Raw genomic sequence first — 16,233 nt, 5'->3', positions numbered from 1 at the left:
ACCAAATTTGTTGGAAATTGAATTCTCTACAACTTTTGTCATTACCATTTTTCATGTAAAATTGAAAATAAGTGTAATAAATTTAATATTACATAATGAGATTACAACCCGTTCTTTTCTCGAAAAATATCAATCCTGCGAAAAAATTAATAGAGACCAAATTTGTTGGAAATTAAATTCTCTACAACTTTTGTCATTACTATTTTTCGTGTTAAATTGAAAATAAGTGTAATAAATTCAATATTACATAATGAGATTACAACCCGTTCTTTTCTTGAAAAATATCAATCCTGCGAAAAAAATAATAGAGACCAAATTTGTTGAAAATTGAATTCTCTACAACTTTTGTCATTACCATTTTTCGTGTAAAATTGAAAATAAGTGTAATAAATTTAATATTACATAATGAGATTACAACCCGTTCTTTTCTCGAAAAATATCAATCCTGCGAAAAAATTAATAGAGACCAAATTTGTTGGAAATTAAATTCTCTACAACTTTTGTCATTACTATTTTTCGTGTTAAATTGAAAATAAGTGTAATAAATTCAATATTACATAATGAGATTACAACCCGTTCTTTTCTCGAAAAATATCAATCCTGCGAAAAAAATAATAGAGACCAAATTTGTTGGAAATTAAATTCTCTACAACTTTTGTCATTACTATTTTTCGTGTAAAATTGAAAATAAGTGTAATAAATTCAATATTATAATAATGAGATTCCACCACTCATTTCTCAAAAAATATCGATTCTACATACACACTGAACATTAAATACCCCCATTATTGATTTTAATAATATAGATTTACAAAAAATAAAGATTTTTTTCTCCAGTCACAATTCAAGTAGATGATCAATGCCGGTTCTATGACTGAGGATGACCAATGCCGGTTCTATGACTAAAAATTTTTAATTTTATGTTTCATTAAAAAAAAAAATTAACAACACACTGTAGTCCCCGCCCACTCTCCTCCACTTTTAGCCCCGCCCCCTTCCCACCATTGCTCGCCTCACCCCACAATTGCGCATGCGCGCCCCCACCTCACTCCCACCACTCCCACTTCTGCCTACACCCTGAGGAGCACACTTCTCGGCATTCAGTACGACAAGTCTTCTCATCGAGTGCAGTCCAGCTACAGCAATCTACTACAACACCAGTCTAATACAGCAGTCTTCTACAGTCTACAACAAGCGAATTTTGAGTAAGTTATCAATGTTACTTTTTCATAACAACTAACTTTGTATTACATTTTCAGAATGGAAAACTACACGCAGGAAATCGACAACGCTGTGGCATCGATCATACCTGTGGATGTTGAGGTGGAGCGACCAGGCAGCCCTGATATGTTCGAGGGAGACGAGGTGGCGATGGTCCAAGAGGTGAAGGCTTCAACTTCGGGTGGTGTGCAGCGGCCACGCAGCCCTGTCTTATTCCAGGAAGACAGGGTTGTTAACAAAGCCAAGCGGCAATCTGCAGCTAAGGTTGGTCCTATTCAAAGGTATAGGAGTAAATGCAATAGGACTAACCCTTATGCAGGTAGTTGGTCGACCGCCAAAAGGAATCCTCCGAGACGTCCCACACCGCTCGCATTGACAGTGGAAAGACGGAGGGCATATAAGCCGGTGCCGAGGGTGCCATCTCCAGGTGAAATCCTCACCCAATTTGCATTATTAGCGATGTTGACACCCATGGAACTCACACCGGTGCCTGATCCTGCCATGGAGGTCGTGCCACCAGTGTCGAAGCCTGCCGGGGAGATCGCGCCACAAGTGCCACCAGTGCCGGAGCCTGTCGGAGAGGTTAACCCCCAGGAGATGGAAACTTTCCTACAGAGGTGTAGGGATGTTGCACTTGCTTCACGAAATAGTGAGGCCGCGTTGGCTAGCATTTCCCGGGAGGAGAATGAAATTGCTAGCCAACGGCGCGAGTTGTTAATGAGGATGGCCGAGCTAGATCGAAGGACTGCAGCTCTGAAGGAAAGGCGGAAGGCAGAGACCTCTTCGATAGAGCTCAATAATGAACTAAAAATATTTATAAAGAAATTTTTGAATAAAGGGAAATAGTTTTTAGGTCAACTAGGATAGTTTTAGGATAATTAGGTAGCATGGTAGTTTTAGGTTTGTAATTATGATTTTAGGAATAAAAAACAAAAAAAAAACAAATGAAAAAAGAAGTGAAATAAAGGGTGTACATTGTTTTGGTTTGGTACACATTGAACAATGCGATGGTTGGAGCATTTTTCTTCACTTCGTCTTTTCATTATTTTTCTTTTTTTCCATTTTCAATTCCAAGTTCTTTCATCCCCACTCCTCCCCACTCCCTTTCAAAAGTATAAAAGTAGGAATTATCTGTTGGAATATTCAGTTGATCAGCCACCTTCAACATGGAACCTGATTCAACTACTGAGCCGTACAGTGACCCAGCGCATCAACATCCTTACTGGGCTTCTATCCATGAAGGATTCGTGGACTCCACAACGGCACCTCATGACATTCCCTTCGAATTCATGAATAATGACTACAGGGTGCAGGTTCAGCATGTCACTGGGAGTGATGAAGCTGACTTATCGGACGGGGATTATCCGGATCCCTACCAATGGGATGACGAATGGGGTGACCCACCGCCTGTAGACATCACAGATGAGGATGACGACGACGACGACGATGACGCTGGCGACATCAGACTTCCACCATCCCCAATCCTTATCGAGGACAGTCCTCCGCCATCTCCTATCCTAATTGATGACGATGATGTCCTAAATTCCGACGACGATATGTAATCGTTTCCCTGTTTCTCCCACCCTTTCCTTTCCTTTCCTTTCCTTCCACGGAGTACACACTTTTTTGGTTGGTGTACACGAGGCACTGCGAGGCTGGGGCAGTGTCTTCCTCCCTCTCTCTTATTAGTTTTTCATAATAATCACTTAGAATTTCTCATAATAATCGCTCAGAGTTTCATGAAGATCGTCATTTTTAATGTTTTCGAATCTCAAACACTGTTCTACATTTACACTTCACCCCCTCCGTTTTATTTCTTCCAATATAAATATAGTATCAATCCCAGTTCTACATCATTCTTCCACAATGTCGATTGCTGATTCCACCACCGAACCGATGAGTGTACCAGAGTCTTCTATGATGAGTACAGGACCCATCCAGGTACATGAAATAGATTCTACGTTTGATCATTTCAGTACAACCTTCGCAGAAATGCTGCAACGCATCTACGATCTTCCTGATGATTTCCCGGAACGTATGCAAGAGGAAGTAGATGAGTTAGACGATCTACAGGATAACGAGCTAGATGATCATGCGGACGACATAATTAGTATATCATCTGATTCAGATGAATCTGATGAATATGAGGACGACATCATCAGTATATCATCAGATACAGATGATTCAGATGATGACACCATCATGATTGTTTCTGATGATGAAGAGCGTTAGTCCATACCATTGTATGGATTAATAGGAAAAACAGCCCTTTTAAGGGCTACAATTAAAGACAATAAACAACTATTTTCAGAGCTATCATTATACTTTCAATCAGAAATAGGTTAACACTATAGTCAAAACTTATGTGAAAGTATCATCATCCAACTCTGTAGTACTCATCATTATATTCAATGATTGAGAAAATATCAACTTCGACTTTTCAGTCAAAGTAGTACTCATCATATACACAGATATTCGATGATAAACCAAATCCTAACTTCGACTTTTTAGTCAAAGTAGTCATTTATCACATAATCTGTGAATTCTACTACTACCGTTTGTGTGAATAATGTAGCCCTGAAAAGGGCTGTTGTTTTTTTTTGACCAGTAGGTCCACGGTTATTGTGCCACAGGTTGGACATTATTACATATAATACATGTAGATACTCGGGTGAAGTTTGTTAGTGGCCTCTCGCAAGCTTCACACCAATTTTGTCCCATTTCCATAATTGAGACAGTGTTGTGGGTGTTGACATGGGCATACCACCCTCCATTATTGTTTCTATGCGAATAAAACCGAAAGCAGCACCAGCATAGTTTTTTGTTCTCTCCATCTATTGTGCTGATTAATACGTATGCATCCATTGCACAATACAAATCCAAGGGATCTTCCAATGTCTCACTGACATTGAGCGTTCGCATACCGATCCTCAAAGCACCATCGCCTTCAGTTGTGTCAGCTTCTATCCCTTCATCATCTCCTTCTTCATCCATGACCCTCTCAAACTCCATCACGTCATCATCTTCGTCGCTTTGGTTGGCCTCGTTTTCAACTTCGTCTATCTCATCTTCATCGACTCCAACATCTTCTGCTTCAACTATCACTTCCTCTAGCGGAACATTGACATCATCATCATCTGATTCGTCTATCCAATTGTTTTCATCAACAGCAGATATTCTATTTAATGCAGCATTTATTTTTGCAGAATTCATCTTGTTGTTGTTTGCTCACAGTTGTAGAGAGTGAATGAATGAACTTCAGGATCGCAAGTCGACTTATACGATTGAATAGGAAACGGAAGTGGTACGACTCCCACCTATCACTTGACTCGTTTTAAGTGGGAGAGAAGGATATGGCATCTCTAGTCGATGAAAGAGTGGGCTAGTTGACGAAAGAGCGCATGCGCTAGTTTATTTTCTTCTATAAAAGGTGAAGTATCAGTAACATCATCACCTTTCCTATCCACATTCTATTGCTATCACATATCATTCCTCCAAACCTAAATAATCATTATCATGAGCTCCATGCCACTATTGATTGCTGAAGATGGTTCACCACTTGTTGATATCGATCACACTAATTTTGAAAATATTCCAGTATTACATTTACAGTCTCAAGACTCGATAAGTGATTTTGATATTAGCGACTTCGTTAACTTCGCAGATGTGCCGGAACCAATTCAACAAATTATCGTTGAAACTCCAATCATTTCACAATCATCATCATCCAAACACCCTTCATCTACCCCCCCTCTTGGTGTTGATAAAAAATCCAGAACTATCAAAAGGAAGGTTAATAATGCATCTTCATCGATTGTCACTGAGTTGAAAGAAAAAAAACAATCGAAAAGTGGTTTGCAGGAGAAAAAGCCCACAACGAAAAGTGACAGATCGAAGAGGAAGACAAAATGTGAACCCAAAGAAATGAAGGGTGATTTGATGACTGAATCGCTATCTTCTTTCACTCCATTACTTCGGTTTGGAGATATGAAAAAGAAAGCGAAATGCCGTCTTGTAAAGGCGCAAAAGGCTATTGCTGAACATGAAAAGAGTGAGCAAGCTATTAGTGTCAATAAGGACACTCTTCAAGCATTAGATGCTAAGATTGCATTAGCGAAAATTGAATTGGCTAACATGAGCAAAGAAGCAGATGAACTACGTTCAAAAATCATGAAAGATGACAAATTCAATCAACGTTCGAGAATGCAAGCACAGGCAGAGCTTGAGGAGTCGACTCGACTTTATGAGACGGCATTATCAGTGAGAGATAATTGGCGAAAAGAGTTGGAGAAAGCATTTCAAAGTGACAGCGATTAGTTTTGGGAATGGTATTGTGTTCTCAATATTGTGAGTTGAAAAAAATTTTAAGCGGGAATGGAGTATACAATTAATTTGGTTTGGTATACACAGAACATTGCGAATGGTTGGGGCAATGTTTACCGCTGCAATATTTTTTCAATTCACTTACATATAATTGAAATGAAAACAATAATGAACTTTAACATTACTTTATTCATAAATACATTATTAGATACATTTAAAGCATATTTGATTCATCAATCCAAGAATTCTGTTCACTAGGAAGTCCTAACCACTTTACATATACTTTATTTTTCCTTTTCTTCAGCACTTTCTCGATCAGATATACATCAGGATTTTCGGTTCGCAATAACTCTTCTTCGTAAAAACATCCTCTAATAGGTTGTTCATTCATATCTTCAAGATTATAGGTTGTGGGAAAGGTTTTATTGATTTTAACAATCTTGAAGAGTTCCGTGGTAAAGTTCGCAGTGTAAGACTTTTCAAAAATATTTTTGTATTTGCTTATTCGTACAATATCATTCAATCGGAATTTGGGTTTACTTTGTTTTTCTCCAACTCCATTGATACCTTTGAATATCAATCTTGTTGATGGATCAACATTAATGGGTGCCATACCTATTGTACGATGAACTTTATTGTTATATCTACTAGTTATAGTTGGAAGAATATCAAGCCATTTGTGGTGACCTCTCATCGAAAATTCCTTATAGAGCCACCCCTTTATTGTACGAATCACTCTTTCTGCTATAGCTGCCTTCTTTGTGCTAAATGTTGAATAATGATTGATATTATATTCTCGCATGAGAGATGAGAAGCTTTTATTGAAAAATTCTTTCCCTTGATCGCTTTGTATGTGTTTGGGGGAGTATTTGGCTTCTTTCAGTACATGTTTCATTGCATTAGTTACTGTACTACCTGTTTTATCTTTAACTGCTACAGTCCACAGATATTTGGAGTAACAATCTATCACTACAAGTATATATCGGTATCCTTCATTACTTTTTGCATAAGGTTGCAGTTCAGCTAAATCTATTTGCCATAGATCTGCAAAACCTTTGATGGTGGTTATTCTTCTACGAAAATTACGTCTTGCAGGTTTATGTAATTCATTAACAACTTGTCGTTTGACATCACTTATTTCATTAGTCATTCTATTTCAATATGATTAAAGAGAAAGTGTGATAATGTTACTGCATTGAATGATGATGTGACAGTGATCATTACATGTGAATATGTTAATATATTATACCTTCTTCACGTAATTCTTCAATTATTGAAATTATTTCATTGTCATGTCCTGTATGACCAGCTGACTTTGAAGCTACCAATAATCGTAGGCGAGCAACTAACTCTTTCGGTGAATCCCAGTACACATAATTCACAGGTTTAGAATTATATATTTTCTCCATTTTCACTCGTTTGAGTGCTCCACCAATTTTACTTCTACTTCTTATTGGATATTGTCGTGAGTCTAATAGAGGTTTGATAACTTCACGAAATTTTTTAGAATTTGTATTTTTAAAACCATTCTTCTGATGATATTGTTTATATGGAGCATTCGTTATTTTCAATATTTTGGAATATACTTGACGAGTTTCTTTATTATCAACATCTCGTGGATTCTTCAAAAAGATCATATCATACAATTCTGGACTACCTGCGCATTCATATTTTTTCACTTTATTAGCATCCCAAAATGAAATGTTTCCATCTTTGAAATGCACCACTAGACTTCCCATTTTCAGCTTTTGTGTAATAGGATCCATACGTACGCCAAATGTTCCATCATATGCTGGATTTCTAGATTTTACATTATTCAAATGTTTCATCAAAACATCTTCACCACTTTCATTCATAACAGGTGAGATGTCAGGATCCGAGGAATCGATGTGGGACGATGATGGTGTTTCGAATAGAGTTGTTCTCATATCGTCTTGAAGTGTGCTCGTGTCACTATTCACAGATGATACACTACCAAAAGATTGTTTTCTTCCTATTGGAGTACTCATGGGATAATTTGAAGTAGATTGAACAGTTCCATGATTTGGTGATAACACTGGTGATTTAGAAGTAGCGTTTGATGATAAAACATTCAATGGTTTCATTATGGGCTCATACAATCTTTCAAGTGTCGTACGATTTTCAATATTATCATTCTTGATAGAGTTGAATTTCTGCCTGACAGCTTCTGTTGTCTCTACTAGTTGACGTTTCAAATTCATTTCATTGTTTTTATTTTCAGAATCTTTTTTTGTATTCATAATGCCCTTTTTTAAATTATAGCCTAATTCGCTGATGAAGTGACCTCTACAATATTCAGTGATCGAATAAGTGTAAAAAACAAGATCATGGGTATATAAAACTATCGAATCCTTTGCGATATCTACCTTCATCTATTTTTCTATCCTTATCAATGACTAGAAATCCATATTGGTCCTCCCAGCATTTAACACACATCAATTGGAATTGTTTGAATGTTACATCGGGTGAAACATGATCTGAATAAATGTGATGTAAATTCGTCTCATCTTGTTTGAACATTAAAATGAAATTGGTATTGTCACGCACTAACTGTTTGGGTACCCGTGAATATGTCTGTGCTAGATAAAAACAATCAACATCCTTATGACGTCCCATACAGAAATATGATCTAATAATATCTTGCTTTTCACATATCACATCATCGAAAATGAAAACAGAATTAGGCTTAGCGTCGGAGGGTTCCACTATTTCTGCATTATTGCTGAATGTATAGAAACCTAATCCTTTTATAGGTTCCAAAACACTTCGCAAGTACTGATATTTAGGTTGATTGAGTGATTTCGAATAGAGATACACATTTCTAAATCTCAGTCCTTGTGGATGTGTTAATAGTGATATCATTGCATTCGTCTTTCCACAATTTGAAGGTCCTATAATGAGTCCTCGAACTGATGATGGAAGTAGTGGACCATGTCTGAATACCTTTTGTCCATTCAATCCACACCCAAATTTCTCATCTAGATTATCTACAGCAAACTTTTCTTTCTGTTTTACAATGCGCATCGTGCCGTGGTTGGAGACTATATAAATGTTATTAGCTTATTCATTTCAATGTGTACCATCAAACGATACGGACGTATTCAAAGTGATCGTAAAATTAAAAGAGGTTGTGGTTTTGTTAATGATTTAATAAACAAACTTCCTTTCGAATTACATCTACCCGGAGGTTATCAATACTGTGGACCGGGTACAAAATTGAAACAACGTTTAGCTCGTAACGACCCTGGAATCAATAAATTAGATATTGAATGCAAAAAACACGATATTCAATATTCTAAGCATCCATCCGATCTTGCAGCAAGACATTTAGCCGACAAAGAACTTGAATACAGCGCTTGGGATAGGGTTAAATCGAAGGACGCGAGTATTGGGGAAAGAGCAGCTGCATTACTTGTCACCAACATTATGAAAGCGAAAAGACATATGGGCATGGGTTGTAGTACCAATAAGAAAAAATGTAAGAGGAAACAAACGAAGAAAAATAAAATTAAAAAAGTTGCATTTGGTGCTGGGATAGTCCATAAAGTGCGAAATGTATTGAAGAAAGCTGGTGGGAATCAATTTGTGACGAATAATAGCAAAAAAGCTATCACTGTGGCATTGCAGGCGGCACGTAAATACCTTAAAGCTGCCGGTGGAAAGAAGAAAATCCGCACACCACGCATAATTCCTGTTCCCAAGATCGGTGGACTTTTACCATTGATACCAATTTTTGCTGGACTATCCGCACTAGGAAGTTTGGCGGGAGCCGCTGCTGGTATTACCAAGGCCGTGAATTCGGCAAAAGCCAGCAGAGCGGCTTTAATGGAAGCCAATCGTCACAATAAAACCATGGAGGCTGTAGCATTAGGCAAACGCGGAAGTGGAATATATCTCAAACCATACCGTAAAGGTTTAGGACTATATTTAAAACCATACAAAGCCACAAACAAAACAAAAAACTAATTGAACCCCTACCTCAGAGGCCTCTTACTGATCTCGATCTCAGTTATTATGCACAAAAAATGAAAATTCCACATTTTCGTGGTGTTTTTATGCGTGATAGATTACCATCTTCAGGTCCAAAACAAAACGAGACAGCTATTGTTAATTTAGATGGAATAAGTGGACCAGGAACACATTGGGTGGCATATAAAAAATGTGGGAAAGAAGTCACATATTTCGATAGTTTTGGAGATCTACCCCCACCATTGGAATTGACTCGATTCTTTCGAAAATGTTCGAATGTAAAAATCAAATATAACTATGATCGACAACAGAAATTTAATACAGTTCTCTGTGGTCACTTGTGCTTGCAGTTTCTCTCTAAATAATTTTCCAAATAAAAATGGATTCAACACCAAAACTGGATCGGGAGGCTATCAAGGGAATGGGGTTTTCACTTAGAATGTTTTCAAAATATGGTACCTTGAAAAAAATGGATAAAGTGATGCTTGCAAATATGCCTAAGGAAGTGATACTTGCATGTGTTGCACATGAGATTGCATATGTTTGGGAAAAGTTGCCTAAGCATCTGCAAGATGACATCGATATAATGAAACATAGATATTGTTATGAGCACCACCACCACGATCAAAATTCAGAATCGGATGTTAATGACGGTCCTATACCTCGGAAATCTATGTGTTGTATTTGTAATATAGAGGATGTGAATATTGGTATCAATAAAAATGATACTTATTACAATACAACACCTTCCAAAAAGTGTAAATTGTCTCAAATGTGTTGTTGCTGTGTACAATAATAAATTGAAATGTGTTTCAAAATATTCATCAGTCATGTCACGAAAGTTCGAGCTACAAGCTGTCGGGACAAGTGTCTTGAGTGCGGATTTTTTTCCACCAATTGAATTGGATAGGAACAGTCGTTATGGATTAGGACTTTTGGGATTCTATGGATGCAATACAATCAATAATATAACTGAAGCTAATAACTTAGTTAGTTTTAGAATCAGTAATGACAACTCATCGATACCCCAAAAGTTGACAATTGAAATTCCATGTGGTGCTTATGAAATAGAAGAGATCAATGCCGTCATACAGAAACATATCATGTTCAGATTGTTTCATGATAAAAAACCAAATGATGTCGTTGCAGATGATATTTTCTATCTACACGCCAATAATAATACATTCAAATGTGAAATGCGATCCAAATATGAAATTGATCTGACACATCCAAATTCAATAGCAGAAATGATGGGGTTCGCTCATGAAATATTTCCACCAAATCAGATACATGAATCATCATTACCAATAAACATTACAACTGTGAGACTTATCCGCTTAGATTGCAATATAATATCTGGTTCATATATAAATGGTGAAGAATCCCACATTCTTTTCTCATTCGATATTGATGTTGAACCTGGCTACAATCTTACTAAAGAACCACACAGTATTATATATATGCCTGTCAGTCCAGAAGGTCGTCAATTGATTCACAACATTACAGTGCGTATTTTGGATGAAAAAAATAACCTTATCGATTTTGGAAGTGAAGAAGAGATTTTCATTATTTTGGAATTGAAGAAAATCGAATAACTGTTGTTATGGGTTTCATTTATAATAGACAAAATCGCATTGAACAATCCAAACGAGTTGCACTATCAAAAAGAAAGGTGTGCATAAAAAGAAGCTCATTCCACAAGTGTATGCTAAACAGTTAGCACATAACGCTCTGTCTGTGAGTGATCTTAAATTTTTGAAATCGATTGGATTGAAAGTGAGAAAATAACAATGGTGCTCGAAACAAACAATGAAAAGTTGAATATATTCAATGAACCAGTGCTCGATCATTCTCTCATAAGTTTACATGAGCACACATATAAGCCCTATGGATCACCGCTATTCAGGAATTCGGATGAAATCAGAATTGCAATCAATAATCAAGATGTTATACTAGATATTGCCGAGAGCTTCATTTACATAGAAGGTAAATTCACCCCCAAAGATGTAGCGAAAACATGCTATCTCTCGAATAATGCAATTGCATTTCTCTTTGACGAAATTCGTTATGAAATGGGTGGTGAACAAGTGGCTGTTGTTAGAAAACCTGGGATAACATCTACAATGAAAACCATGATATCATTTGGACAATCTCATGCTAACACATTATTGACATCTGGTTGGGGACTTTCACAATTGAAGCAAGATATCTTGGATACAAACAGTCATGTTTTTAGTGGAAAACTACCACTGAAATATTTGATGGGTTTTGCTGAAGATTACAACAAAAGTATCTTGAATGCCAAACAGGAATTGATTTTGATTATCGCTCGATCATTCAAAAACTCATATATAGGTGAGGTTGATGCTGATTTGGAAATAAATAAAATCGAATGGAAAATAAGACATATTGTACCAGATGATAAACACAAGCTCAAACTTTTGAGTAGAATAAACAAAAGCGATCTGAATGCCAAAATCAAGTTGGCGTATCGTATGTGGGACCTCTATGAACTACCATCATTACGTGGGACTTCTTCAGACATATGGGCCATCAAAACAACTAACGCATTGGAAACTCCTCGTTTTGTCATCATCGCATTCCAAAGTACTACCACATCTGAAGATAGAACACAGGATATTACAAAATTCACAACTGCTGATATCAATAGTATTCGAGTATACTTGAATTCTGAAGTTTATCCATATGAGCGTTGGAATTTGAATTTCGATAAAAAACTTGATGCTCCTGCTTATTATGCTTTTGAGAGTTTCCAGCGAAGTTATTATGATAAAGATATGAGTGAACCTCTGATGGACATTGGACAATTTAGAGAGAATCCACTATTCGTCATCGATTGTTCTCATCAACCGAATGCAACAAAATCATCAACTATTGATATAAAGATTGAGTTTGAGACGAGGAAGACCAAGTTTCCAGACAACACTAAAGTATATGCATTAATTTTGCATGATACAGTTTTAACATACAATGCATTGGATGGTTCAGTTCATAGCAGATATTGACACTTTTTTTTTCACTCTATCATGTACTGTTTCATGATCTTTTTTTTTTATTTGTAACTGACTTATATCATGTATTGTATTTTATATCATATTTATTGTTTTGTAATCATTTTCTATTGTATTTCATGAGATTTAAATAAATAAAACATGAAAATAATACAAAGTTTTTTATTTGACATTATTTATGATTTACAGGAACATACAGACTATCTAAAATAACTTCTTCCTCATAATCATCATTTTCGCGACCATCTTCAATTTCCTCTCGATTTTCATCATTCAATTCAAAGTGATGAATAATCCATTCTGGCAAGTATGGTTGGAGGCTATACAGGAATCTTCTTAGGTTCAGTTCAATCATAACATCACAAAGTTGCCACAATTCCAATTCATTATCCAAAAATTTGTTACAAACTTCTGCACCACTCCAATAGTTCTCAGCATCACGAAGGCATAATTCGATTTGTTTTTCATCATAGCATACACTCATATCATAATTGCTTGCATGTTCGGCTCCATCACCCAACACCTTCAATTTAGACGACAAATGTTGAACCGATGATTTGAGATCTACAACATCGACCCAATCTTGACTTGCGTACTGCATCCACATCTTTAAATGGTGGAACTGAAATTGAATAAAAAAAAACAATAAGCAACCTCCAATTTTTCAGTGATATAATACTCACATTCCCATTTTACTTGTAGTTACAAAGTGAGTGTATTCAACTAAGTTAGTAATGTTTATATTTCCATATAATTATTATCATCTAATATATGAATATTATAAAACAATAAGAAATTCATTATAATTACTATTATTATTCAATCATATTGAATTTGACTAGAGTTAGCGTTTTCACACCAAAAAAACTTCGTAAGCTATGACCTAAAGAAATTCACTATAAATTATTACTATTATTATTCAATTATATTGAATTTGACTAGAGATCGCGTTTTCATGCCAGCAAAACTTTGTTGGCTCTGTCCTAAATACATCATCGTATATTTACCACCTGATGAGTTGATACAAGATATATCGTCATCACTGAATTGCAACGAAATACGTTTTGGTAGCCATGTTTTAAATAATTTATCATTGCTCACATCTTGCAAAGTTAATAAAATTGATTTACCAAATCGTGTAGAATAAGTTGACATATTTTTAATTATGAACACTTCATCAATTGGCAATGATGATAAGGCCTTTTGCTCTACTATTTCAACCTCCTGTACAATCAAATTATTAATTTTATTCAAGTCTACTTTTGAAACGGACATGATGAAAATATATACGAAAATATAAACAATTTCCAACAGACAAATACACTCACCGTCTTCCTTCTATTACGAACTGAATAACACTCTACCAATTGCTAACTGCTGCAGATATATTCGTCTACTGATTTCATAGTGTGCCAGGCATTTCTTTTATATTAAACAGTGTGAGTCACCCCCACCATGAAACCGTGAAAGATTCACATTGCTAGTTGCTATCCACTAGAGATGCCTGACGTCACAGCCAAGCCCATCTCCCAACTTGATGCGATAACAGTTGCCGGTACGAGCAAGCAGTGGTCGTTGCGGTCTCGGAGAGGGTAGACGCTAGGCAAACGGTCCTCGGCTGCCGTTGTGTCACCATCGATAGCGGGGCTAGAGCGAACCTTCATCGCTTCGGGAGAGGTGAGGGCAGACCGATGAATACGCATTACTCTGCCACACGTCGTGGAGTGAACATGTCGCTCTCTAGCCGTTGAACGGTTATTGCTGTGACGTCACTCCACTACTAACTTGGTGCCCTAACACCGATGGAGCATTTATTACTTGGAGGATCTTCGAAGTATGCAGACGTATGTTTGTACATAGACAAACAAGCACATGATGAAACCCTGTACCGTGCATTCTCCTACACACACACACACACACACACACACACATAAACACACAAAATCTCATATGAAAAAAAAATCTGAACGATCCATGCACCAGACACTTCAAGGTCACAACGCCTTGACTTCACTGCACAACAAAAAAACTTCACCAAACAACAACCAATAAAAAAAGCAATTAATACGTCATAGTGGTGGGGGGAGGCCGAGAATCAGCTGTAAACAACTACTGTGATACAATGGTTCCAACGCTTTTCCAATTTTTCAATACCATGTTTATAAAAAAATGTATCTTTCGCTTCAAAATAAGTTTCAGTTTCAGCGATGACCTCCTCATTTGAGCCAAATCTTTTTCCCTGGAGCATTTTTTTAAGATCAGCAAAGAGCCAGTAGTCACTGGGGGCTAAATCTGGTGAGTATGGGGGGTGGGGAAGCAGTTCAAAGCCCAATTCGTTTAATTTTGCCATTGTTTTCATCGACCTGTGGCAAGGTGCATTGTCTTGGTGAAAAAGGATTTTTTTTCTCTGCATGTGCGGTCGTTTTTTTTGCGATTTCCTCCTTCAAACGTACCAGTAAGTCAATATAATAATCACTGTTGATCGATTTACCTTTTTCGAGGTAGTCAATGAAAATCACGCCATGCGCATCCCAAAAAACTGACGCCATCACTTTGCCAGCTGACTGCTGCGTTTTCGGACGTTTCGGACGGCTTTCGCCAGCTGTGCGCCACTCAGATGACTGCCGCTTTGACTCTGGAGTGTAGTGATGTATCCATGTTTCGTCCATGGTCACGTAACGACGCAAGAAATCTTTTTTGTTGCGAGTAAATAGCGATAAACAGCTTTCTGAATCATCGACTCGTTGCTGTTTTTGTTCCATCGAAAGCAATCGCGGCATCCACTTAGAAAAAACCTTTTTCATGCTCAATTTTTCATGAAGGATAGTAAATACACTTCCATATGATATCTGTGTCATCTCAGCAATCTCACGGAGCTTCACTTTACGATCTTTCATTACAATTTTTGTCACTTCACTCACATTTTCCGGTGTAACAGCTTCCACAGGTCTACCCGAGCGTTCTGCGTCATTTGTGTCGGTACGACCACGTTTAAACTCGGCAAACCACCGACAAATCGTTGCTTTTGATGGACAAGAGTCCGGGTAACATTTTTCAATCCATTCTTTCGCTTGCACGGTGTTTTTACCCATTAAAAAACAATGTTTTATCAGAACACGAAACTCGGTTTTTTCCATTTTTTAAACAAACTACAAAACGACTTTACTCTAACCTCGATAACTCAGCTGTTTCTGGTCCGATCGACTTAAAATTTCGACACGTTTCAAGCAAAGGTTAGTACTCTAGAAAGACGTGGTTACTGGTTTACTAAGGGCACCATCTCTGGGTTAGTCTCGGGACTTATTGATCCATGTAGTATTGAGTTGTTTCAAAAGTTTCAACCGTTTTAAAGTCCTGTGTTTTTGTATCTCAATAGAAATTTATTATACTGTGTCGTGGTGTATACTGATCGATAGGGAATTTTGTACTCTATACATTGATGAGGTCCATATTTTCCAAATTCAAATGTTTTTCCTATTTTGAGCTTATTACTATATGGTGTCAAGCGATTTTCGGCAAATTCTTTTCTACAAATTCAAATTGAACTAAAGCACTGCCGAAACAGCCCGAAATATTAACAGGGCATTTGGCAATGATAGTGTTAGTGAACGTACTGTTCAACGTTGGTTTGCGAAATTTCGTTCCGAAGATTTTACCTTGAAAATGA

General features: G+C 36.9%; 2 protein-coding genes across 2 annotated transcripts in view; one reads left to right on the top strand and one right to left on the bottom strand.

Annotated features, from left to right (window-relative positions):
- Prp5 (pre-mRNA processing factor 5) overlaps nucleotides 1-16,233 on the bottom strand; it is a 58,912-nt gene that overhangs the window by 21,197 nt on the left and 21,482 nt on the right. The window lies entirely within an intron of this gene.
- LOC141484676 (uncharacterized) lies at nucleotides 487-2,189 on the top strand. The gene is made up of 2 exons (XM_074179836.1): nucleotides 487-1,205; nucleotides 1,260-2,189. Exon 2 carries the CDS (start codon nucleotides 1,261-1,263, stop codon nucleotides 2,065-2,067), a length of 807 nt encoding a protein of 268 aa, XP_074035937.1. The 5' UTR covers nucleotides 487-1,205; nucleotide 1,260; the 3' UTR covers nucleotides 2,068-2,189.

This window comes from Leptinotarsa decemlineata, unplaced genomic scaffold, assembly GCF_025532065.1.
Source record: "Leptinotarsa decemlineata unplaced genomic scaffold, Ldec_3_MD MMD2_tig00026282_RagTag_RagTag, whole genome shotgun sequence".
Taxonomy (NCBI): domain Eukaryota; kingdom Metazoa; phylum Arthropoda; class Insecta; order Coleoptera; family Chrysomelidae; genus Leptinotarsa; species Leptinotarsa decemlineata.
This window is presented reverse-complemented; position numbering and strand designations above follow the sequence as displayed.